This window comes from Podarcis raffonei, chromosome 2, assembly GCF_027172205.1.
Source record: "Podarcis raffonei isolate rPodRaf1 chromosome 2, rPodRaf1.pri, whole genome shotgun sequence".
In the NCBI taxonomy this organism is placed as follows: domain Eukaryota; kingdom Metazoa; phylum Chordata; class Lepidosauria; order Squamata; family Lacertidae; genus Podarcis; species Podarcis raffonei.
In genome coordinates this window covers 113031005-113057077 of record NC_070603.1, presented here as the reverse complement: position 1 = coordinate 113057077, position 26073 = coordinate 113031005, and the positions used below count along the sequence as shown (strand labels likewise).

Below are 26073 nucleotides of genomic sequence, written 5' to 3'. Positions count from 1 at the left end.
CTTGGTCTATCACAGGCTAAGTCAGGGGTCAGCAAACTTTTTCAGCAGGGGGCCGGTCCACTGTCCCTCAGACCTTGTGGGGGGCCGGACTATATTTTTTGGGGGGAAGAAATAATTCCTATGCCCCACAAATAACCCAGAGATGCATTTTAAATAAAAGCACACATTCTACTCATGTAAAAACACCAGGCAGGCCCCACAAATAACCCAGAGATGCATTTTAAATAAAAGGACACACTCTACTCATGTAAAAACACACTGATTCCTGGACTGTCCGCGGGCTGGATTTAGAAGGCGATTGGGCCGGATCTGGCCCCTGGGTCTTAGTTTGCCTACCCATGGGCTAAGTCAACATTTAAAGACTTTCCCCAAACTTTCATAACATCAATGGCATATATATATATGCCTTCTTGAAGAAGGAATCTCTATTCTGCTAGATGAAAGGAACCATACAAAGCACACTGAAGCCAGATTTTTTTAAAAAAATAGTTTAATATTACATTCTTTTATTTTATAAACAACAGCAACAAAACCAACAAGACTTCCACTTCCATTCATAATGAGACAGACGGCGGTTAAAGTCAGCCAACTGGGAGAGTCAACAGAACTGGCCCTCCAGCTCTTAATCAAAATTCAGCAAATCACACATGTTAAAGCATTAGCTGCTGACCCAGGCAGGAAGGGCTTGTGATATTTGGCAAGCCCCTTCCTTGCAGCAATCACATCGTAATTAGGCTCCCACTTGGCAGATAATATCTTCCTGCTAAGCTGTCAAAACCTAGAGGACTCCGGCAAATCATTTTTATTGAAAGTAGAAATTGAAATCAATAAGTAATTAGGGTAACACAAGAATTGGCTCACCGGATCAAACTCAGAATTATGTGCCATGATTGGCAGCAGAACTCCAGGGTTCCCAGCCCTACTTGAGAGATTTTGGGGATTAAGCCTGCAACCTTCTACACCTGCAAAGCTAATGGTCTAACACTGAGTCCCATGGACCATTCCCTAAATACGCAGTTGCAGGGACTTTGTCTCCCCGCTTCCTGCAGGAAATAATGCTCTGCCCTTAACTGCTAGCTCTCTCTCTCTCTCTTTTAATTCATTAAATATCTATCCTTCCCTTCTTCTCAAAGTTGCTTGGGAATGCAGAGGAGGCACGCTCAGGTCTTGGCCATCAGCCAGGGAATCAAATGTCGCTGGCAGGCTTCACCTCCTGCCACCTGGCAAGAGCATTATACCAAAAGGGAGACTGATGGACCAGTGGGCAGAACAGCTGCTCCAAGGCTTTGCTTTCCTCTTCCCTCCACATCCTTCATCCTTTTGTGCCATGCCTACTTGATTGTGAGCCTGCAATGCTGGGATGGTCTTATCTTTTCATATATGTACAGTACAGTCGTACCTTGGTTTTCGAACAGCTTAGTTCTCAAACGTTTTGGCTCCTGAACGCCGCAAACATGGAAGTGAGTGTTCTGGCGTGTGAACTGTGAAGCTGAACATCCGATGGGGCTTCCAATTGGCTGCAGGAGCTTCCTGCAGCCAATCAGAAGCCGCAGTTTGGTTTTTGAACGTCTTGGAAGTCGAACTGACTTCCGGAATGGATTCCGTTCAAGGTACGACTGTACATACATACTCTATAAGTAAAGGTAAAGGGACCCCTGACCATTAGGTCCAGTCATGACCGACTCTGGGTTTGCGGCGCTCATCTCGCTTTACTGGCCGAGGGAACCAGTGTACAGCTTCCAGGTCATGTGGCCAGCATGACTAAGCCGCTTCTGGCGAACCAGAGCAGCGCACGGAAACGCCGTTTACCTTCCCGCCGGAGGGGTACCTATTTATCTACTTGCACTTTGACGTGCTTTCGAATTGCTAGGTTGGCAGGAGCAGGGACTGAGCAACGGGAGCTCACCCCGTCGCGGGGTTTCGAACCGCCGACCTTCTGATCGGCAAGTCTTAGGGTCTGTGGTTTAACCCACAGCGCCACCCGCGCCCCACATACTCTATAGAAGTGTTAAATAAAAACCCCATTGTGTGCGTTCCTGGGTACCAGGCAATCGAAAGTATACTTCTTCTAAACATAGCAATCATGGCTAGTTGTTGAATTTTCCCTGAATTTTTCAATTATTATTTTTTTAAAAGATGTAAACTAGCAGATAAAGGTAAAGGTACCCCTGCCCGTACGGGCCAGTCTTGACAGACTCTAGGGTTGTGTGCTCATCTCACTCTAGAGGCCGGGAGCCAGCGCTGTCCGCAGACACTTCCAGGTCACGTGGCCAGCGTGACGAAGCTGCTCTGGCGAACCGGCACCAGAGCAGCACACGGAAACGCCGTTTACCTTCCCGCTGGTAAGCGGTCCCTATTTATCTACTTGCACCCGGGGGTGCTTTTGAACTGCTAGGTTGGCAGGCGCTGGGACCAAACGCCGGGAGCGCACCCCGCCGCGGGGATTCGAACCGCCGACCATGCGATCAGCAAGTCCTAGGCGCTGAGGTTTTACCCACAGCGCCACCCGCGTCCCTAGCAGATATCAACTATCAAATCTCAGCATCAACACCCAGAATTCTTGGGCAGCTGGTAGTGCCCTGGGTTTCTTCTTTCCTTCCCCACTGCTGCCCAGTGCTCCAAAATAAGGCACACCCAACTAGGTCTAGGGAAGCCATCATTTCGAATCCTGCCATTACTCCACCACAGCACCACTTCTCAGCATGGTGGGAATTTTAAACGCTGCTCCCTGCAAAGAGAAAACCAGCACAACACAGGCAGAAGGGCTAAGTCAGGACCTGTCTCAGTGCTACACTAGTTTTCTGTTTGCAGGATGTTTTTTTCCCTTGCGGGAAGCATTCAAAAGCTGCAAAGCACAATCACAGCTGCAGTCTAAACTCTACCATGCCACCTCATTTTGCTGCACACAACATACAACACAGTCTCGAGAACTGGTCCCATGAGCATGGTGTCACAAAGGTTGACCTGACTTCTTTAAGGTTGCAAACTGACTTGGGCTCCAGTCCCAACAACTAAAGAGGGCCTTAAATCCAAGTAAATCTTTTCCAGATTGCTCTGCAGATATAACACGCTTTCAAAGGGCCTTGGCACTTCACAGCAGAACTAGAGAACCTGTAGAACCTGTATTGTTGGACTACAACTCCCATCATCCCCAACAATTGGCTATGCTGGCTCGAGAAGGCTGGGAGTTGCTGTTCAACACGTGCATTGCTACAGTAGAGAGGTCCCTGCCCCCAGAGCCATACAATCTAAACCTGGACAGAGAAACAAGGAATGGGAGGCACACAGATAACAAGAGATGCAGGTGAGCAACAAAAGTGACACACGATCCATTCCTTTTATAATTCTGTCAGCAAGGAGAAGTGTTAGAGACAAGACGTTAAATTCGTGTCTCCTGCTTAGAAAAAAAAGATCCATGCCTGTTTTGTTTTCACACCACTGCGGCAGAGATATTTACGATGTTGCAGAGATTTTTCCTCTTTTTTTACGATGTTGTCATCAGCAGGCAATGATAAGAGACGCTGGACAAAGTGTGCTCTAACCCACAAAAGCTCATGGTTACGCCTTAAGTCTTTAAGGCGCCTACGAGAGTCTGTCTGAGTTACGATCGGAGGGTAGCGTTGGGGAACTTGCACGCACACATGGTGAGGGTACATGCCTCCAAGCACGGCTTTTATAGCACTGCAGCGCCAGCAGGGACCACATCAGTCACACTCACACACACACAAAAATTATGATGCCGCAAACAGCCAAGGACACAACTCTCTCTCTCTCTCTCTCTGTTTGTGCGTGTATTTCAGAGGTGGATCTGAGACTTCAGCATGCAAATTCCCGAGGATCCGAGTCTCATCAAAGCGCTGGATCCATGGCTTAAAAGATAAACAAATGAAACCATGCAATGACAGCAGAAAGACATATATAACTAGACACACACATATATATCAGCTGCTTCTGTTTTTCTAGGTTTCCTGCTGCTTTTTCCAAACTAAGACAGATGCACTTTCTACAAGGATCTACAAGGACCTGAGGTTTATCTTTTCCCCGCCATTTTAAGAGGTTATATTTGGTCTCTCCCCCCCTTTGCTTTTCTGCCCCTCCTTCTCCCCACACCCAGGCACCCCACCCCCTTCCCAAATGCACAAGGGAATGCCAAGCTCAGGCCCTTCCTTTCCCCCTCTGAGTCCATGAAAAAGGGTGGGGAGGGAACTCAAGCAGACAAAGGAGACACCCCCCTCCCTTTCCCCCAAGTTGCAAGAAACATACCCCCCCAAAAGCCCCTCACCCCCCCTCCGCTCTCAGTTAATGCACTCCCCCCCCCACCTTTTACCTGCATTTGCAAAAGGTGGGTTTCTCCTCCGGACAGTTTCCGGCTCTTGCAACTCAACTCACTGACCCCCCCCCCTTTCTGTCCTGGGGATGCTGCGCTCACGCGCTTCCCCACGCCCCTTTTCCAGCTCAGCCAATCCCTCGGCTCCTTCGCACCCATCGCGGCCAATCCACTGTCGGGATATTCAAGACTCCGTACCGTGGAGGGAAATGGAGGCGGGGCTAAGAGCCCAGTGGCTGCTGGGAATCGTAGTCCTTGTTCTCCCCCCTCCATATAGTCCCCAGCGCCTCCCTTGACCCTGCGCTTGTGAGACTTGGGTTGTTGCTTTCTAGTTTTTCACCCGTTTTTCGGCCCGCAAAGCACTCTGTAGGGTTGGAAACGAATAGAATAGAATAATATAAAATAAAATAAAATATAGAATAGAATAGAATAGAATAGAATATAGAATAGAATAGAATAGAATAGAATAGAAAATGATGATGCTGCAAAGGTAATGAAGACGACCTTAACATTTTAAAACTGCAGCAGACGAAAACAAAATCCAAAACAGGAATAGCCTGTGCATTTGTGTTCTGGTGCAAAATCACTGGCTTTTTAGGGGGGTGGGGGTGGAATTCGGCCCTTAGATTTTGTTTAGATAGAATGAAGTCTTCCCTCCACATACAAAAATATGCTGGTGCCCTTTTTTCTCAGGCTGCTTCCCGATGGTTTTATTTTTTAAAGACGTTTTTAATCATGATTTCTATTTTTAAAACAAGCTACAGCAACAAAACAGAAAAGATTTAACAATGGAAACAAATCCATGAAATGCCCATGTTGCTGCTGATGCTCAATACAAAATAAAATGCATACAGTGGTACCTCAGGTTAAGTACTTAATTCGTTCCGGAGGTCCGTTCTTAACCTGAAACTGTTCTTAACCTGAAGCACCATTTTAGCTAATGGGGCCTCCCGCCGCTGCTGCGCCACTGGAGCACCATTTCTGTTCTCATCCTGAAGCAAAGTTCTTAACCTGAAGCACTATTTCTGGGTTAGCGGAGTCTGTAACCTGAAGCGTATGTAACCTGAAGCGTATGTAACCTGAGGTACCACTGTACAAGAAAAGCAGGCAATCCTACCGCCCCCACAAAGCAAACAAGCTCACCCCAACAACTTTTTATTTACCTTCTGCTTATAAGTACATTTTTAAAATGTACAAGGGTTAGGAGCTTGAGCAGCAAACAAGAGAGGTACCCTACCCACTATACCCCATGACAGCCAGGTAAGTTGCCTCTGTGTCCATGGCTGCACCTCCTCCAGTAACACAGGCAATCTTCAAGGGAACATAGCAGACAACAGCTGCGACATTCAGTACAACTTGGTCTTCTTCCAAGCTGAAAATGTCTGAGTCCTTGTGAGGGATGGGAACCCCTTCTCCATGGACATGCTTTTCACCATCCACAGCAGAGAGCTAGAGCGGCCCCACTGCCTCCAAATTATTAGATAAGCTTCTGTCGAGCTGTACGAAAATAACTGTGCCACCTTTTCCCTCCCAGTCTGTTATGTACGGAGTTGAATAGGATCCAAACTGCAGCAGTCTGATTGGTCCTAGAACAATGCAGCAGTATGATTGGTTGGCAGGAACCACCCAATCATGCTCCAGATAGAAGTGAATCCACAACCTGATTGGCTTACAGTAGAATTCCGGAATTAGCCAATCATGTGCAGCCCATTGTGTAAATAATGTATATAAAGCAGATGCTTGGAGAGGACATTCATTCATTCCTCCTCACCACTATGAGCTGAATAAATAGCATGAAATCACTTTGCGACTCTGAGTATATTTCACAGTCCAACTACAGGGATGCCACCAAGCAAAGGGGGGAAATTGGCTGATGGACAGAGGCGGTCATCTGTCAGCCGAGTGCTGTGGAGCAGATGAAAAACACAAGTTCACTGGTGTTTGCTGAGTGGGTGGCAAGTCTGCAGTCTGAAGGTGGCTGATATTCAAGACTAGAGGCCATCTGATCTTTAGGAATGAACCTAGCGGATGTTGTGTGGGCGCGGGGGGAGTCAGTGGAACTACAGTGGTACCTCAGGTTAAGTACTTAATTCATTCCAGAGGTCTGTACTTAACCTGAAACTGTTCTTAACCTGAGGTACCACTTTAGCTAATGGGGCCTCCTGCTGCTTCCGCGCCACCGGAGCACGATTTCTGTTCTCATCCTGAAGCAAAGTTCTTAACCTGAAGCACTATTTCTGGGTTAGCGGAGTCTGTAACCTGAAGCGTATGTAACCTGAAGCGTATGTAACCCGAGGTACCACTGTACACAACTTTTTAGAAGACATCTGAAGGCAGCCCTGTATTGGGAAGTTTTTAATGTCTGATGTGTTGTTGTGCTTTTATACAGTGGTACCTCAGGTTTAGTACTTAATACGTTCCGGAGGTCCGTTCTTAACTTGAAACTGTTCTTAACCTGAAGCACCACTTTAGCTAATGGGGCCTCCTGCTGCTGCCGCGCTGCTGGAGCCCGATTTCTGTTCTTATCCTGAAGCAAAGTTCTTAACCTGAAGCACTATTTTTGGTTAGCAGAGTGTGTAACCTGAAGCGTATGTAACCTGAAGCGTATGTAACCCAAGGTACCACTTTATATGCTGTAAGGTGCCCAGAGTGGCTGGGGAAACCCAGTCAGATGGGTGGGGTATAAATAATAAAATTATTATAATATATAAGTGTTTGCATTCCTGCATTATAAAGTCATACGATTTTGTTTCCAAATCTTGTCACCACTGAATTACAAGCTTTCCCATCACCCCCTTTTCAGTGATAATATAGGGTGTAAAGGTAAAGGACCCCTGACAGTTAAGTCCAGTTGTGAACGACTCTGGAGTTGCAGCGCTCATCTCGCTTTACTGGACGAGGGAGCCGACGTTTGTTCGCAAACAGTTTTTCCAGGTCATGTGGCCAGCATGACTAAGCCGCTTCTGGCAAACCAGAGCAGCGCACGGAAACGCTGTTTACCTTCCCGCCGGAGTGGTACCTATTAATCTACTTGCACTTTGACGTGCTTTCGAACTGCTAGGTTGGCAGGAGCTGGGACAGAGCAACAGGAGCTCACCCTGTCGCGAGGATTCAAACCACTGACCTTCTGATTGGCAAGCCCAAGAGGCTCTGTGGTTTAGACCACAACACCACCCATGTCCCCAATAGAGGGTTTAGAGCATAACAATGAATAAATATGCAATTCTGAGTGTTGTTTGCATCTCTCAGCTGCACGTCCTTTGACGTCCGTTCTCTATGGCAGAGGTTCTCAAACTGTGTGGCAAGAAAGGATGGCAAGTGTGGCAGGAAGATTCAAGGACAACCAAAATAACATTTAAACATTTCAGTGTAGGTATGGGTATACAACCAGAAACATTAACCACGACTCTCTTCAAGAACATTGGCTGTTCTTCCATGACATATTGTTGTGAACAGGAGTTCTCAACTCTGACAAATATGAAAGATCAGAAAAAAGGAAGGCGATAAGAGTTTGTCTCAAATCAGACCTACTACAAATGAGATTAGCCGGAAAAAGCAAGCTCACACCTCTCACTGAGTTTGCATACCTACTTAAGGTGCATATGTAAGAGGCTCATTCATAATTAAATTTTGGGAATGATTCATGTTCTTATGTAGCTCCTGGTATGCCCCACGGAGGACCTTAAGGTCCACAAACGACAACATTTTGGAGGTCCCAGGTCACAAAGTGCTTAGATTGGTCTCAACTAGGCCCAGGGCCTTTTCAGTACTGGCCCCCGACTTGGTGGAACGCTCTGTCACAAGAGACTAGGGCCCTGCAGGACTTGACAACTTTCTGCAGGGCCTGCAAGACAGAGCTGTTCTGCCTGGCCTTTGGTTTGGACTCAGTCTGACCCTTATGTTTCCCTCCCCTTATGGTCTTGATTTATCGGCTATTTTAAAATGAGGCTGCACTTTAAATTGCATTTTAACCTGTATTTTAAATTGCCCCCCCCTTTCCCCCTATTTTGTTTTTACTGTGATTTTGTTGGTCTTGGCCGCCCTGAGCCCGGCTCTGGCCAGGGAGGGCGGGGTATAAATAATAATAATAATAATAATAATAATAATAATAATAATAATAATTATTATTATTATTATTATTATTATTATTATTATTATATTTGCCAGTGTTCCACAGTCACATTATAAAATAGCTGTGGGACGCGGGTGGCACTGTGGGTTAAACCACAGAGCCTAGGACTTGCTGATCAGAAGGTCAGCGGTTCGAATCCCCGTGACGGGATGAGCTCCCCTTGCTCGGTCCCTGCTCCTGCCAACCTAGCAGTTTGAAAGCACGTCAAAGTGCAAGTAGATAAATAGGTACCGCTCCGGCGGGAAAGTAAATGGCATTTCCATGCGCTGCTCTGGTTCGCCAGAAGCGGCTTAGTCATGCTGGCCACATGACCCGGAAGCTGTACGCCGGCTCCCTCGGCCAATAAAGCGAGATGAGTGCCGCAACCCCAGAGTCGGCCACGACTGGACCTAATGGTCAGGGGTCCCTTTACCTTTACCTTTTGTTGTAAATCAAGTTGTTTCTTTTCCTTTTTCCAATAAAAAAATGGTGCGGACCGGAGCAAGTTTTTTATTCTGAAAGTGTGGCCCAGAGAAAAAAGCTTGAGAGCCGCAGCTCTATTGTATGGGGAAAGGCTTGGAAGAGTCGTAATAATTCTCATCCACGTGGGCTCTCTCGTGGCAGATGAGGGCTGACGTTGAAGGGAAACATTCGCCGCACATCAAACACGTATAAGGTTTGTCGGCCGCACAGGTCCTCTGGTGCCTCATAAGGTCTGAACTTTGAACAAAGCATTTATGGCATTTCAAACATTTGTGGGTCCTCTCGCCCGGGTGAACTCTCTGGTGTTTTGCCAGAGTGGAGGGATCAGCAAAACACTTCCCACACTCCGGACACTTGAAGGGCTTTTCTCCCGTGTGGACTCGCTGGTGTCTCTCGAACTGCGGTTTGGAAGCGAAGCCTTTCCCGCACTCCGAGCACCGATAGGCCAAGCGTTTGTAGGTCGTCTCTCCCGTGTGAACTCGCCGGTGTTTCGCAAACGTCGAGGAGTCGGCAAAGCACTTCCCGCACTCCAGACATACGTAGGGCTTCTCCTTTGTGTGGATTCTCCTGTGCGTAGCGAATGTGGAATTGTGGGCGAAAGACTTCCCGCAATCCGCACACTTGTAAGGTTTCTCTCCTGTGTGGACTCTGCGGTGAGTAGCAAACGTGGAAGAATCGGCAAAACTTTTCCCGCAGTCCGAACACGTAAAGGGCTTCTCCCTCGTGTGGGATCTCTGGTGCCTCGCAAAGATTGCTCTCCGGGCAAAACTCTTCCTGCACTCTGCGCACTCGAAGGGTTTTTCTCCCGTGTGGGTTCTGCGGTGCGTGGCAAGTGCTGAGGAATAAGCGAAGCATTTCTCGCACTCGGAACACCGGAAGGGTTTTTCTTTCGTGTGCACCCTCTGGTGGTTCGCCAGTTCCGACTTGCGAGCGAAAAGCTTCCCGCAATCTAAACACTGAAAAGGTTTCTCTCCAGTGTGAACTCGCTGGTGGTTCCCGAGCTGCGACTTCCACATAAAACATTTCCCGCACTCCGCGCATTTGTGAGGCTTCTCCCCTGTGTGGATTCTCCCATGCGTCACAAAGGCTGTGGAATAAGCAAAGCATTTCCCGCACTCCAGGCACTTATAGGGGTACTCTCTCGTGTGGACTTTCTGGTGGGTGACGAGCACTGACTTGTGAGAAAAGCGCTTCCCGCATTCGGCGCACACGAAGGGCTTCTCTCCGGTGTGACTCCTCCGGTGCTCCCCGACCTGAGATTTCCAAGCGAAACACTTCCCGCAATCGAAGCATTGATAGGGTTTCTCTCCCGTGTGGACCCGCTGGTGGTCGGCGAGTTTTGATTTCTGGACAAAGCACCTCCCGCACACGGCGCACTGATACGGGTACCTGCCCGTGTGGGCTGTCTGGTGAATCACGAAATAGGATTTGTGAGAAAAACGCTTCCCGCACTCCGTGCAGCCGTAGGGCTTCTCTCCCGTGTGGATTTTCCGGTGGCTGGTGAGGTTTGATTTGGTGGCGCAGCGCTTCCCGCACTCGGAGCACTGGTAGGGCTTCTCTCCCGTGTGGACTCTCTGGTGGATGATGAACTTTGATTTCTCAGCAAAGCACTTCCCACACTCCAAACATTCATGGGCTTTCTTTCCTGTACGGAGATCCTGGCATCTGGCAACGCTGGACTTCTGAACAAGATATCCCTCCCGAGCGGCACGTGGGTGATTTCCCCCGCGCTCATCTGCTGGAGCAAAAGGCAGATAGAAATAGGATTTATTCTGGAGGAAGGAAAAGCTGGAAACCTGGGAAGAAGGTTGAAAGGGGAAACTGAACCCCTGAAACATCAAGTAACGAAGCAGCTTGAAAACACCCCCCTCTTTCATCCCATCATCCCCAAACACTGCAGTCACATCCACAACACACATTTACACAGCATGGCTTCCAGCAAAGAATCCTGGGAGCTCTAGTATAAGGGTGCTGGGAACTGTAGTTCTGCCAGGGGCAAGCCGGGAAAACAGAAGAGCAAATAAAAAATGTATTGTCACATGAATTTGGGAGCTTAGGTCTTCAGCAGCCGTTGGTTTAATACGGTGTTTCCCAAACTTGGGTCTCCAGCTGTTTTTGGACTACAACTCCCATCATCACCTAGCAAGACCAGTGGTCAGGAATGATGGGATTTGTAGTCCAAAAACAGCAGAACAAAGTTGGGAAACACTCCATTAAACCAACGGCTGCTGAAGACCTTAGCTCCCAAATTCATGTGACAATAATTTTTTGGGGAAACACTGGTTTAATGCATCTTAACTGCCCATGAAAGCAGCCATGAAATTAAAAAACGCCTGCTTCTTGGGAGAAAAGCAATGACGAACCTAGACAACATCTTAAAAAGTAGAGACATCACCTTGCCAACAAAGGTCCGTATAGTAAAAGCTATGGTTTTCCCAGTAGTGATGTATGGAAGTGAAAGCTCGACCATAAAGAAGGCTGATCGCCAAAAAATTGATGCTTTTGAATTATGCTGCTGGAGGAGACTCTTGAGAGTCCCATGGACTGCATCAAACCTCTCCATTCTGAAGGAAATCAGCCCTGAGTGCTCACAGGAAGGACAGATCGTGAAGCTGAGGCTCCAATACTTTGGCCACCTCATGAGAAGAGAAGACTCCCTGGAGAAGACCCTGATGTTGGGAAAGATGGAGGGCACAAGGAGAAGGGGACGACAGAGGATGAGATGGTTGGATAGTGTTCTCGAAGCTACCAGCATGAGTTTGACCAAACTGCGGGAGGCAGTGGAAGACAGAAGTGCCTGGCGTGCTCTGGTCCAGGGGGTCACAAAGAGTCGGACACGACTAAACAACTAAACAACAACAACTGCCCATTTGCCTATTTTAGAACCATGACTTGAGGTATCACAGGAAATTTTTACTGATCAGAGTCCCAAGAAATCACGAAAGAGTTTGGGGATGGTTGGCTTCCCCTGACCCCTCACCTGAGCTGGCGTTGGAGTTCTCAACTTCATCCAAACCCTGACAATTTGGCACCCATGGTTCTTCCCCTCGTTCCAGGTGGGAGATGAGCTCAGGTTTGGTGATTGGAAATTCTACCCAGGGAAGAAGACAGCAGAGAATGTCACAGGAGATGTGGTGAAACACATACAAACCCCCAAAGAGGGAACCACACAACCACCACACATATCCTGATATCTTTACAATTGGGGGAGAACCTCCTTGTCCACTATGTCTGGCAAGAGTCTTAAATTGGACCCTGTGGCCATTGCCCCCAGACCACACCCGTGATATCCAATGTCAGTTAAAACTGCAGCTGGAAAAGAACAATTGGGAGCTTAAAGAAAGCTTCCAATTGTTTGTTAATTTCTTCCCTTAATGTTATATAATACAGTGGAACCTTGGAAGCCGAACGCCTTTGATCTTGAACTTGAACGTTTCAGCTCGATTGAAACTCGGAAGTGATTGTTCCGGTTTTTGAATGATTTTTGGAAGCCAACGCAGCTTCTGACTGGCTGCAAGATGCTCCTGCAGCCAATCAAAAGCCGCGCTTTGAAAGTCAAACGCTTTCGAAGTTGAACGGACTTCCAAAACGGATTCCGTTGGACTTCCAAGGTATGACTCTGTGTGTGTGTGTGTGTGTGTGTGTGTGTGTGTGTGTGTACACACACACACACACACACACAGTGATACCTCAGGTTACAGACGCTTCAGGTTACAGATGCTTCAGGTTACAGACTCCGCTAAGCAAGAAATAGTACCTCGGGTTAAGAACTTTGCTTCAGGATGAGAACAGAAATTGTGTGGCGGCAACGGGAGGCCCCATTAGCTAAAGTGGTGCTTCAGGTTAAGAACAGTTTCAGGTTAAGAACAGACCTCCAGAACAAATTAAGTTCTTAACCCGAGGTACCACTGTGTGTGTGAATCATGGTTCGAGTATGCCTAGGTCTTCTCTCAGCCTGGTCTGCCTCAGCCTGTTGTGAACAGGGATGTCTATCGAGCAACTCACCCTGAATTTTTTTAGAGAAAAGGCCCAGTGAAGAAACCAAGTGTGCCATAGATACGCATCATTTCAAACATGCAGAGATGGGCAGGTGAATTTCGAGGCTTCTTGCAGAATGATGAACCAGAATCCTTACCCAATGAGGCCACATTCCCATAATTCTCCATCATGACATCCCTGTAGAGGGCCCTTTGGTTGGGATCCAGCAGAACCCCCTGACTCTCCGTGAAATAGACGGCCACATCTTCAAAGGTCACCACCGGCCCCTGCGAAGACAGAGAGACCCTCATCTCATTTCCCACAAAAGTTTTCAAGAGTAGAGACATCACCTTGCCAAAAAAGTTCCGTATAGTAAAAGCTATTGTTTTCCCAGTAGTGATGTATGGAAGTGAGAGCTGGACCATAAAGAAGGCTGATCGTCAAAGAATTGATGCTTTTGAATTATGGTGCTGGAGGAGACTCTTGAGAGTCCCATGGACTGCAAGAAGATCAAACCTCTCCATTCTGAAGGAAATCAGCCCTGAGTGCTCACTGGAAGGACAGATCCTGAAGCTGAGGCTCCAATACTTTGGTCACCTCATGAGAAGAGAAGACTCCCTGGAAAAGACCCTGGTGCTGGGAAAGATGGAGGGCACAAGGAGAAGGGGATGACAGAGGACGAGATGGTGGGACAGTGTTCTCGAAGCTACCAGCATGAGTTTGACCAAACTGCGGGAGGCAGTGGAAGACAGGAGTGCCTGGCGTGCTCTGGTCCATGGGGTCAAGAAGAGTCGGACACGACTAAACGAGTAAACAACAACAGGGTGCAGACCTGGAACAGGAAGCAGCTGGCCCAGAAGGCACCTTGCCCCACTGACTCAGCCCAGACTCTCCCCATCTTCCCACATCCACGACTCCCCTCCTGTCCCGGCCCTTGATTAAAAAAAAGTTGCTTCTGGAATGTGCCACTTCAGGCTGCAGGTGGAGCAGTCTTTCCACACAGCACAATGCCAGTGGTAGAATAGACTACAACACCTGGGTCACTTCTGCAAGGCCCGTAGGTGGCTTTTGACAGGTGAGCAGGACATGTCATGTGATTGACAGGTGGTTTGCCCCGCCCATCTGTCAAAGGTTGCCCCTGAGCAAACACAGCCACCAGCTGTGTTAAGAGAGTAGATTTAGGGCATCAGCACTTGAATATACGAGGTTCTGTCCAGGTTCAGAACATCAGGGGGGCTTTCCGGCCAGGTGTGTGTTGTGAGGTCAATGCTCTACCTCTACCACATGCAAATTCCACACAATATCTATGTGGCATTGCTCATATTAAAAGCACTATATTATATTTCTCTCCCACCCAGCTCCCATTTAATCCAGATTTGCCATTTCCTAAGAAAATCCAATAACTCGTTGTTGTTGCTTTTTTTTTATAAAAAAAGCCCCGTTTGTGATATCTAAACAGTAATAAATAATAATAATCATAATTTTTTATTTATATCCTGCCCTCTCCAGCCGAAGCTGGGCTCAGGGTGGCTAACAACAATAAAATAATACAACAATAATACAATCAAATTGCAAAATTAATCCCCCACTACTTGGAACTGTCCCGTTCCTTGAACAACGAACAAAAGTGCGCTGAGATCACATGCATGCAAGGCAACTTTAAGGGCTGGTTTTTTTTCAAAACAAACGAAGAAGAAGAAGAAGAAGAAGAAGAAGAAGAAGAAGAAGAAGAAGAGAGCTCTTTCAGGAATTACAGCGGTCTGAACGTTTATCTCTTTTTTTCTATTCTCTATCCACACCTCCTCCCCCCCCTCCTCCGCCATTTTTTGAGGTCATATTTGGTCTTTCTTATCATTTCCCCCTCTTCCCAAGTACATAAAGGGATGCAAAGTGCAGCCGCTTCCTATTCTCTTCTGCATCGAAAAGCAAAATAAAAACAATAAAATCAATACTGGGGACCCACCAAACAAAGGAAGGAGTCACCCCCAATTCCCCATGCTATGCAAATTTAAAACAGCTCCTCGCACACTCCTTCCCAGTGATGCATTTTCCAGCCTTACCTCCATTTAGGATCCGGAACATAAAGATGTTCTTCTTTCCCGCAGTTTCTTGCGAATTCAGAGAACGCCCACCTTGCTCTGTTGCCCTGGGTGGAATGTTGCGCTCTGACGTCTCCCGCCCCCTTTCCCCATCTCAGCCAATCACTCGGCACCTTCGCCGCCCTCTCAAGCCAATGGGCAGTCCGCATTCCCAATGGCTGCTGGGAAATGTAGTCTTTTTGTTCTTCTTCCTCCAGGGCAACGTTATCGCAGGGACTTGGAGGTGTTCGCAGATGGGGACCAGAACGCTCTGGCTGCAATATTTTGTTGCCGGCCTTGCTGCAAACAAGCTATGGTTTAGGGCCCCCAAAAAAATTCAAAGGAAAAAAAACAACTGGATGTACATTTCCAAAATGTAAGATAAAAAACAAATAAAACCTACATACAGCAACAGTGTGTTGTGTTGTGTAGGCTCCTATGATGCTAGCCTGCTCCCTAAAATATCACTGGTTTGCTCATTTCTATATACAGGGTGCCTACATTCTGCTATTTATAATTATTAGTAGATTGCATTATATATTTACACCTATTAAATATACCTATCCTTTGGTAATTCTTCACAGAACTCTAGCCCAATGGTTGCCATCAATTTGATTTGAACTGATTTATAATGAATTGATTTTAGAATGCTGTATTATTTTACTGTTGTTAGCCACTCTGAGCCCGGCTTTGGTGGGGAGGGCGGGTTATAAATAAAAACTACTTATTATTATTATTATTATTATTATTATTATTACTATTTCATGTTATAGGAAGTTTCTAGAGACCAGATTTTGAAATTGTGTTTCTAAAGGAACTTTTGTCATTGCTCAATGCCAATGTGTTTGCATTATTATGTTTGTTATGAATAGAAAATCATTTTATGTTTTTTTTAAAAAAGGTAAAGGACCCCTGACAGTTAAGTCCAGTCGCGAACGACTCTGGGGTTTTGGCGCTCATCTTGCTTTACTGGCCGAGGGAGCCGACATTTGTCCGCAGACAGTTTTTCCGGGTCATGTGGCCAGCAGGACTAAGCCGCTTCTGGTGAAGCCAGAGCAGCACACAGAAATGCCGTTTACCTTCCTGCCGGAGCGGTACTTATTTATCTACTTGCAGTTTGATGTGCTTTCGAACAGCTAGGTTGGCAGGAGCTGGGACTGAACAACGGGAGCTCACCCCGTCGCGGGCATTCGAACTGCCAACCTTCCGATCGGCAAGCCCAAGGCTCAGTGGTTTACGCCACCCGCGTCCTCATTTTAAGTTAGAGCTTCATAATTATTCCACTATTAACATACTTCTTCTTAATTGCATTTCACTATTAATATACTTCTTCTTAATAGCATTTCACTATTAATATACTTCTTAATTGTATTTCAGTTCAACAATTACTTTGATAAAATACATATTTTGTCCATAAATTACCATATAGCAGGCATGTCCAACCAGTAGATCGCGATCTACAGTGGAACCTTGGTTCTCAAACGCCTTGGTTCCCAAACGCCGGAAACCCGGATTTAAGTGTTCTGGTTTTCAAACGTTTTTCGAAAGCCAAACATCTGATGCGGCTGTCGGCTATTGTTTCTGGGACCAATCAGAAGCTGCGCTTTGTTTTTTGAACATTTTGGAAGTCAACCCAACTTCCGGAACGGATTAAGTTTGGCACTTTTGTTTTTGCTATTTATTTTGCTTTTTTGAGGCTTTTTCAGTTAATTTGTTTTTGTGACTGTGTGGAACCCAGTTCAGCTACTGATTGATTGATTGATTGATTGATTGATTGTGTGACTGCGGAAATGGATAAAAGCCCCCCATCCAAACAATGACTATCATCAGTACAGGTAAGAAAAAATAATAATTTTAATTTTTATCATCTACAATACTGTCGTATTTATTTTATAATACAGTACATTGATTATTGCTTTCATTTTATGGATCAATGGTCTCGTTAGATAGTAAAATTCATGTTAAATTGCTGTTTTAGGCATCGTTTTTAAAAGTCTAGTACAGATAATCCGTTTTGCATTACTTTCTATGGGAAAGCGCACCTTGGTTTTGGAACAGATCTCCCGAAAGAATATAAGAATTTGTAGAAGGTACTTTTATCAGATGTGGTGGCAATGCAAGCTTATGAAAAAACATTTTTTCCAATCCGTTATATACCATTTCCACATTCCCCCCCCCCATAATTTTGCATTGCCACCACATATGATGAAAGTCCCTTCTACCTCTTTACATTTCCAACACTGATTTTCTCTTGTTTTATACATATTTTTTGCCAATTTAACCAGTTTTCAATACCACATAGCCATTGTTTTCATATAGTTCTCTTTAAGTAAGGTCCGGGCCATGAATTTGAATTTCTATTGTGCTTTTAATTCTTCCTTTAAACTATTTTTTAATTAATTTTTGCAATCAAAGAAAATGAAAAATATCAGAGCCCAACTCCCAAATGTGGGATTTCCAAAATCCCCCAATTTTCCTCCATTTTTTTCAGTTCTCTTTAAGTCAGGTCCCTGCCATCAATTTTAGATCGTTTTTCCATAATCTTTCCCAATCTGTCATTTGAATATTATGTCCCACATCTTTTGCACACTTTATCATAACACACTGGACCTCTTCACCCGTTGTTTCCCATTCTAACAACAAGTTATACATTTTCAGTAATAATAATAATAATAATAATAATAATAATAATAATTTATTTATACCCTGCGCATCTGGGCGGCTTCCAACAAAAGATTAAAATACAATAATTCATCAAATACTAAAAGCTTCCCTAAACAGTCATTTGTCCATGGAGTTTTCTTGGCAGGGATACTGGAGTGGCTTGCTGGTTCCTGCTCCAGGTGGATCACGTTTGGTCAAAACTTTCCACTATGACCTGTCCATCTTGGGTGGCCTTGCATGGCATAGCTCATAGCTTCTCTGAGTTATTCAAGCCCCTTCCCCACAGCAAGGCATGCAGATGACACAACCTTGATGGCAGAAAGTGAGGAGGAATTAAAGAACCTCTTAGTGAGGGTGAAAGAGGAGAGCGCAAAATATGGTCTGAAGCTCAACATCAAAAAAACTAAGATCATGGCCACTGGGCCCATCACCTCCTGGCAAATAGAAGGGGAAGAAATGGAGGCAGTGAGAGATTTTACTTTCTTGGGCTCCATGATCACTGCAGATGGTGACAGCAGTCACGAAATTAAAAGACGTCTGCTTCTTGGGAGGAAAGCAATGACAAACCTAGACAGCATCTTAAAAAGCAGAGACATCACCTTGCCAACAAAGGTCCGTATAGTTAAAGCTATGGTTTCCCCAGTAGTGATGTATGGAAGTGAGAGCTGGACCATAAAGAAGGCTGATCGCAGAAGAATTGATGCTTTTGAATTATGGTGCTGGAGGAGACTCTTGAGAGTCCCATGGACTGCAAGAAGATCAAACCTCTCCATTCTGAAGGAAATCAGCCCTGAGTGCTCACTGGAAGGACAGATCCTGAAGCTGAGATTCCAGTACTTTGGCTATCTCATGAGAAGAGAAGACTCCCTGGAAAAGACCCTGATGCTGGGAAAGATGGAGGGCACAAGGAGAAGGGGACGACAGAGGACGAGATGGTTGGACAGTGTTCTTGAAGCTACCAGCATGAGTTTGACCAAACTGTGGGAGGCAGTGGAAGACAGGAGTGCCTGGCGTGCTCTGGTCCATGGGGACACGAAGAGTCGGACACGACTAAACGACTAAACAACAACAAACAGTCATTTAGTGTCATTTCCATTATTTCTCTCTGGAAATTGGAAATTTCACTAGTCACTCCCACCGTAGTTGCAGACTTCCAGAAGATTATGGTCCGGGTCTCGGAAATAAACGGATTTTATTGGGCCAAGCGCCCCAGTTCTGGCCATTGGGCCTTCTTCAATGCTGACCCCACATACCTAAAAAAAGCGACAGGGGAGGAAACGAAGGAAATGAAAATGAATGAAATGAAATGAATGAAAAAATCTAAAATTCCATTAAAACCATCAAGGGGAATTTGCAACGTCACACTGCTCCTGCAATGCCAATTCCCACCCCTCTTTTTAAATTGAGTGTTACAACTATTCCGTTCATTGTTAAAAATAAAATAACACCTAAAAAAACAATAAAAAAACACACGAGAAACACCAGAACCTAAAAGTAAGATTCAAATACTAATAATAATAATAATAATAAAGCTCCCCTTTTCCAAAAAGGCTCTTAGGCTCTTTCCTCGCAAGCTTCCCGTGCTCCCCTTATCCAGTTAGGAGGAAGACTAGGTTGTGCAAGCATAATAATAATAATAATAATAATAATAATAATAATAATAATAATAATTTATTTCTACCCTGCCCATCTGGCTACTCATTGTTAAAAATAAAGTAACAATTTAAAAAATATTATTGTCAGGGAACTTCCCGGGGAGGGGGGAGGAAGGGTGGAGTGTACCTGCAGCAGAGCAGTTTGTGGAAGAAATGGAGGCCTTGCACCAGCAACTTAAGATGAACTTGGAACGGGCCAAGGAAATTTACAAGAGGCAGGCAGACAAGCACCGTCGGGAAGGGGAGACCATACGGGTGGGGGACCGGGTGTGGTTGTCAACCCAAGGGTTACCATTTAAGGGAGGGTGCAAGAAGTTGCGGCCAAGGCGGCTGGGACCTTTTGAGGTAACACAGCAGGTAAACCCCGTGGCATTCAAGCTCAAGTTGCCTGACAGCATGAAGATACACCCGGTGTTCCATAGGTCCCTACTCTCACCGTACATGGAGGGGCAGGAATTCCCGGGGCGAGAGGGAGAAGTCACCACACACCCGCAGGTAGAGGAGAGGGAACACCACAACCAAGCCACGGAAATACTCGATTCAAGGTGGCGAGGGCGCCAGGTGCAGTACTTGGTAGCTTGGGAGGGAGAACCAGGGTCAGAAAACACGTGGGTTCCCGTGGAGGCTATCAATGATGGGTATCTTGTGGAGGAATTCCACAGCCTGTTCCCAGATAAACCTAAACCACTAGCGAGATTCTGGGAGGAGCAATTTGGAACCACAGACGATGAAGAGGATTTTGTGGGTTTTCCTGCCTCCGAGGAGGAGGGAGGAGAGGCGTCAGAGGAAGAGGAATCAGACTGGGAGGCCCACCCTGCGGGAAGAGATTGGAGCGGGTGGGAAGCGGGTTTTGAATCCTCAGAGGATGGCGACAGCTCCTTCCGGGGATTCCCCGCATTGTCGGCCGAGGAAAGGGACGAAGTTGGGTCAAAAGGTCGGGCCGGGGGTGGAGGGGGTCCTGGGGGGGAGGTGGATGTCAGGGAACTGACATCAGAGCCAGAGGTGGAGGCAAGGCTCCCAAGCGATGCTGGAGAAGGGCCCAGCAAGGAGAGAGGGAGCTCATCGGCTGGGGAAGGAAATCAGCGTAACACCAGGGATAAAGGGGGGCAGATGGGGGAATCGGTGAGGGGGCTCCAGGACTCCTTGCCGGAGACCAGCGGGGAGAGCACGGGTCCTCCGCTACCCACACCCACCCTCCGCAGAAGACTTCCGCGCAGGGAAAGTAGGCGTAGACTTGGCGTCAAAGAACTTCTTTGCTGGAAGACGTTCAAGAAACACCCACTGACGGATTCTGCTAGCGACTGAAACAGCCACGAAGTGAAGGGCTGTCCAGCCAGAAAAAGGTTTAACCAGGCAACCTAGCCAGGAGTGGCGGCAACTTACGCACGAGCAACCCCATATAACCATTACAATTATTATTTTTCTGCTGTACTTTATTGGAAGGAGAAAACTAATCATTTCCTTAACAATGAAACAATTTATGTAACTAAAACAATAACATGATAGCATATGTATCCATGTTTGTTAACTGATGTGGTTAAACCATTCCCCCCCCCCAAAAAAAACACACCTTAGACTGAGTTTTAGCACACATGAAAAACTTTAAACAAATCCTTATTTCCTGATGAATAGCCTTTGGATTATAATGTAACTGAAATAGAAAATTATCTTTGGAAAGATTTTTCCTCCAAAAGCATTTTATTATAAAAAAAACAATTAAAATTTTTTAAAAATCTGATTTAAAATTTAAAAACCTGATTTAAATTTTAAAAATCCAATTTAAATAAAAAATCTGATTTAAATTTTAAAAATCCGACTTAAATTTAAAAACCAATTTAAATAAAGAAAAGCCGATTTAAAATTTAAAAATAGGATATTGTAATGGTTCTAGGGGTTGCTCGTGCGTAAGTTGTCGCCACTCCTGGCTGGGTTACCTGGGTGAACCCTTTCTGTCCGGATAGCCACCCATCCGTGGCTGTCTCAATCGCTAGCAGAATCCGTCAGTGGGCGTTTCTTGAACTTCTTCCAGCAAAGAAGTTCTTTGACGCCTAGTCTCCTCCTACTCTCCCTGCGCGGAAGTCTTCTGCGCAGGGTGGGTGTGGGTAGCGGAGGACCCGTGCTCTCCCCGCTGGTCTCCGGCGAGGAGTCCTGGAGCCCCCTCGCCGATTCCCCCATCTGCCCCCCTTCTCCACTGGTGCTACGCTGATTTCCTTCCCCAGCAGATGGGCTGCCTCTCTCCCTACTGGGACCCTCTCCAGCATCCCTCTGGAGCCTTACCTCCGCCTCTGGCTCCGATGGCAGTTCCCTGACAGATATGTATAAATATATTTTTTAAAACCCCATTGATTTTTATCCACCCTGGTTGCAGCCCCTGCCTGACCTTCAGGTGTTCTACCAGCTGTTCCAGAGGCATCTCTGTGACGAGGCAGAGGTCCAAAGAGCCAGGGGTCGGCCGGTGGGCTTTGGGTTCAAATTCCTTCCCCACCTCGTGGAGGTTGAACTTCTGCTGTCCAAAATGCAGAGCTTGACGGTTTCCCTGTGAAGGCAAAACATAACCTGGAATGATGAGGAGGGAGACAAGGGAAGGGCCCGGGCTTGGCAAATACAGCCTTTGATCATGGTAGAGATATTCCGTATTTTTTGCTCTATAAGACTCACTTTTTCCCTCCTAAAAAGTAAGGGGAAATGTGTGTGCGTCTTATGGAGCGAATGCAGGCTGTGCAGCTATCCCAGAAGCCAGAACAGCAAGAGGGATTGCTGCTTTCACTGCGCAGCGATCCCTCTTGCTGTTCTGGCTTCTGAGATTTAGAATATATTTTTTCTTGTTTTCCTCCTCCAAAAACTACGTGCGTCTTGTGGTCTGGTACGTCTTATAGAGCCAAAAATACGGTACCTGTTCTGGAAGTTTGTTCCAAAACTGAGGCACGCTTTCCCATTTTTTTAAAAAAAAAGCAAAGCGTCCGCAACCAGAAGGAGGAGGAGTATCAGGAAGAGTGGAATAAATTTAAAGATTATCTAGTTAAATTTGTTAAGTTAAATTAATTGAAAATAGCTTGCAGATACTTAATTGGCTTAGGATTTTATTTATGTTAAGTGATGAATTAATATGTTTAATTCCATAAGGCAAAGATTTAAGGATGCTAATGTTTAAGTTAAATTTCATAAGAATTGGGATTTGGAAAACCGTTAAAAGGACATGCAATGAAATTCAACCAAGGGGAAGCGAGGAAGTCACTTAACAAAGTTAATAAGTGTAATTTTCAATAAGGCTATGGTTTATGTCTGTTTGTCTTGTGTGTTTGTTTGCTTGCTTTATAATATTGTGAAAACCAATGAAATTTTTGAAATATTTTTTTAAAATTTAAAAAAAGCAAAACGAATTAATCCATCCCAGACTTTTTAAAAACAGCAATTTGAGCATGAGTTTTACTCTCTAACGAGACCGTTGATCCCTAAAACAAAAGCGATCCTCAATGGACCATACTGTAAAATAAATAGCACAGTCTTGTGGGTGATAAAGGGGTCGCCGTTCCCAGCACCTTGAAGGAGACGACTTCCATTCTGAGGACCCGGGAGTAGAAGGCGGCTGTGTCCTCAATGCTCCTCACCGTCATCACCAGGTGGTCCAGCCGGTGGATCAGGCCCGACGGGGCCGCCTTGCTGCTTCGCTCCCGGGACATTTCCCGAGGAACCTGCAAAGCACAAGGAGAATTGCAATGACCCAGCGCAGGAGATTTGTCAGTAAGACTTGATTTAAATCAAATTTTTTTGCAGAAAGACTCAGTCTTGCTGGCATCCTCCTAATATTGACAAGCGGAGGAAGGTTTCCTATTTGGAATAATAAAATGCCTTTTTTACAGAAAGGTTCAGCCTTGCTGGCATTGTCTTAATACAGTGGTACCTTGGGTTAAGTATTTAATTTGTTCAGGAGGTCCGTTCTTAACCTAAAACTGTTCTTAATCTGAAGAACCACTTTAGCGAATGGGGCCTCCCACTGCTGCCCTGCCGCCACCGCGCAATTTCTGTTCTCATCTTGAAGCAAAGTTCTTCACCCGAGGTAGTATTTCTGGGTTAGCGGAGTCTGTAACCTGAAGCGTATGTAACCTGAGGTAACACTGTATTGACAAACAGAGGAAGATTTCCTTTTTGGAATAATACTGAAAGGTTCAGCCTTGCTGACATCCTCTTAATATTGACAAGCAGAGGAAAGTTTCCTTTTTTGGAATAATAAAATAAAGGTTGAACCTTTCTGTAAAAACAGGATTTTATTATTCCAAAAAGGAAACCTTCCTCTGCTCACCAACATGAAGAGGATGCCAGCAAGGTTGAACCTTTGTGTAAAAAAGGGATTTAAATCAAGTCTTACTAACTAGTGATTTAAATCATGATATAAATCGATTTGATTTAAATCAAATCCACTCTGCTGCCCTGTGCAGCAGAACCCTAAATCTAGCTTTGCAAGGTCCGGGCTCGGGGGCAAGGACACCGCCTCCCCTTGCACACACATTTGCTTACTGCATTTTTGGCTTTCTGTTTCGATGGAGAACAGCATTTGCTGGGCTTTCATGTGGCACCAATCAAATGCTGCCAGTGCAACCCTTCCCCCTGGGGAAACCCAGCAGGATCGGCAGGGTATAAATAATAAAATTATTATGATTACATAATGTTCTCGGAAACGTACTGGGAGCCAATGTAGGTCTTTCAAGACTGTTTAACAGTTTAATAATAAGAAGAACAGTTTAATAATAATAATAATAATAATAATAATAATAATAATAATAATAATTTATTTATACCCCACCCATCTGGCTGGGCTTCCCCAGCCACTCTGGGCGGTTTCCAAAAAAATATTAAAATACTGTAATACATTAAACATTAAAAGCTTCCCTAAATAGGGCTGCCTTCAGATGTCTTCTAAAAGTCGGGTAGTTGTTGTTCTCTTTGACATCTGGTGGGAGGGCGTTTTATGTGGTCTCGGCGGCTGCTCCCAGTCACCAGACTAGCTGCTGCGTTCTGGATTAGTTATAGTTTCCGGGTCACCTTCAAAGGTAGCCCCACATAGAGCGCATTGCAGTAGTCCAAGCAAGAGATAACCAGAGCATGCACCACTCTGGCGAGGCAGCCCGCAGGCAGACAGGGTCTCAGCCTGCGTACCAGATGGAGCTGGTAGACAGCTGCCCTGGACACAGAATTGACCTGTGCCTCCATGGACAGCTGTGAGTCCAAAATGACTCCCAGGCTGCGCACCTGGTCCTTCAGGGGCAGTTACCCCATTCAGGACCAGGGAGTCCCCCACACCCGCCCGCCCCTTGTCCCCCAAAAACAGTACTTCTGTATTGTCAGGATTCAACCTCAATCTGTTAGCCGCCATCCATCCTCCAACAGCCTCCAGACACTCACACAGGACCTTCACCGCCTTCACTTGTTCTGATTTGAAAGAGAGGTAGAGCTGGGTATCATCCGCATACTGATGAACACCCAGCCCAAACCCCCTGATGATCTCTCCCAGCGGCTTCATGTAGATGTTAAAAAGCATGGGGGAGAGGACAGAACCCTGAGGCACCCCACAGCAGTTTCAGGTTAAAAACAGACCTCCAGAACAAATTCTTAACCCGAGGTACCACTGTATTCTAAGAGTCCATGTTCAGACTTCCCCCACCCCACAACTAAAAGGTCAGGACAGTCGGGAGTCAGAAAGTACCTGGACAGGTAAGGAGGAAATTCTGCACAGCAGTTGGGGGCGAAGGAACCGGAGGCTCAGCCAGCTCAGCATTTCCTGGTCTGAAGGTGGAGTTTGAACTGGTTTGGCAAATTCAGCAAGCGAAGGACGCCCTCCCTGGGTCATACGCTGGAAAAGTCATTCTCGCCTCTCCTACCAAGTAAATGATTTGCCAACCCACCTTGGCTTGGGAGACAACTTTCAGCTGGGCCTCCGTCAAGGAAACTGGGTGCTTCTTGTATTTATAGAGATCGGAAAGGGAGTGCTTTTGGCAAGCCATGTGGGAGAGCCGTTTTAGGAACGTGTCGAGATATGCGGTCGCCTGAAAAAGCTCCTTGGTTTTTGAAACGCTTCTGGGCACGGCTAGAGATGTAAAATTTCCGGGAATTTTGAAGCCGGGGGGGAGGGGCGTTCTCCCCCCTGGTTTTTTCCGGAAAAAATGGAAATTTTGGAAAAATTGAAAACAAGTTCAGTGCGGAGTAGTTTTACAAATTGCATGAAATGCAGTGTATGCTTGCAATAAAACAGGTAACCACCCCCCTTTCCCTTGAAATAAAAAAATTAAGGTATAATTTTTTAAAGGTATAATTAAGGTGTGTGTATATATATATATATATATATATATATATATGTTCATACTGTAGCATTTGTGTTTGATTTTAAGAAATGTGTAATATGTTTAGAGTGTCTAAATTACTATGGGGTAGGGAACCAATGTGTTTTAGACTTCTATTAGCCCCAGCTAATGTCTCTATGAAGAGACATAGCTTCCCAATTCTGGATCCAAGATACAAAATAGAGGATAATGGATAGAGCATTGCTAATTTACAAGTTCCCAGCCTTTGGAGGAATTTCCAAGAGCTGTTAACTTGCCCATGGTTGTATCGCCTCCACAGATAAATGGATGGATAAAAGATAGATAGATAGATAGATAGACAGACAGACAGATAGATGAATGAAAGCTTAACTGGCAATATATTTAAAATCAGTGGCAGGCCTGTCCACCCAAACTTTATTTTTAATTGACTGAATAGTAATGAAAACAGCGACACTTTTTA

The 26073-nt window shown here is 45.8% G+C and overlaps 3 protein-coding genes across 3 annotated transcripts in view; 1 reads left to right on the top strand and 2 right to left on the bottom strand.

Annotated features, from left to right (window-relative positions):
* LOC128409053 (zinc finger protein RFP-like) overlaps positions 1-26073 on the top strand; it is a 203179-nt gene that overhangs the window by 49536 nt on the left and 127570 nt on the right. The gene's annotated exons all lie outside the window — the stretch shown is intronic.
* The window catches only part of LOC128408764 (zinc finger protein 84-like), a 47851-nt gene that overhangs the window by 9626 nt on the left and 12152 nt on the right, over positions 1-26073 (bottom strand). Inside the window, exons 4-7 of the mRNA XM_053378784.1 lie at positions 11902-12012; positions 8999-10659; positions 5574-5638; positions 4328-4655 (exon numbers count right to left, since the gene is read on the bottom strand). Of these exons, the coding sequence (XP_053234759.1) occupies positions 4328-4655; positions 5574-5638; positions 8999-10659; positions 11902-12012 (2165 nt within the window). The remainder of the gene's footprint in view (positions 1-4327; positions 4656-5573; positions 5639-8998; positions 10660-11901; positions 12013-26073) is intronic.
* Positions 18478-25366, bottom strand: GLOD5 (glyoxalase domain containing 5). The gene is made up of 4 exons (XM_053379394.1): positions 24998-25366; positions 22836-22988; positions 21677-21832; positions 18478-18894 (listed from the first exon to the last, which is right to left on the bottom strand). Exons 1-4 carry the CDS (start codon positions 25139-25141, stop codon positions 18766-18768), a joined length of 582 nt encoding a protein of 193 aa, XP_053235369.1. The 5' UTR covers positions 25142-25366; the 3' UTR covers positions 18478-18765.

Coding starts and splice junctions, on each gene's coding strand:
- GLOD5 (XM_053379394.1), bottom strand. CDS start 25,141: ATGACCCAGGGAGGGCGTCCTTCGCTTGCTGAATTTGCCAAACCAGTT. Junction 22,989..24,997: donor TTTCCTCCTTACCTGTCCAG/GTACTTTCTGAC, acceptor TGTGCTTTGCAG/GTTCCTCGGGAAATGTCCCG. Junction 21,833..22,835: donor TGGAAGTCGTCTCCTTCAAG/GTGCTGGGAACG, acceptor TTGCCTTCACAG/GGAAACCGTCAAGCTCTGCA.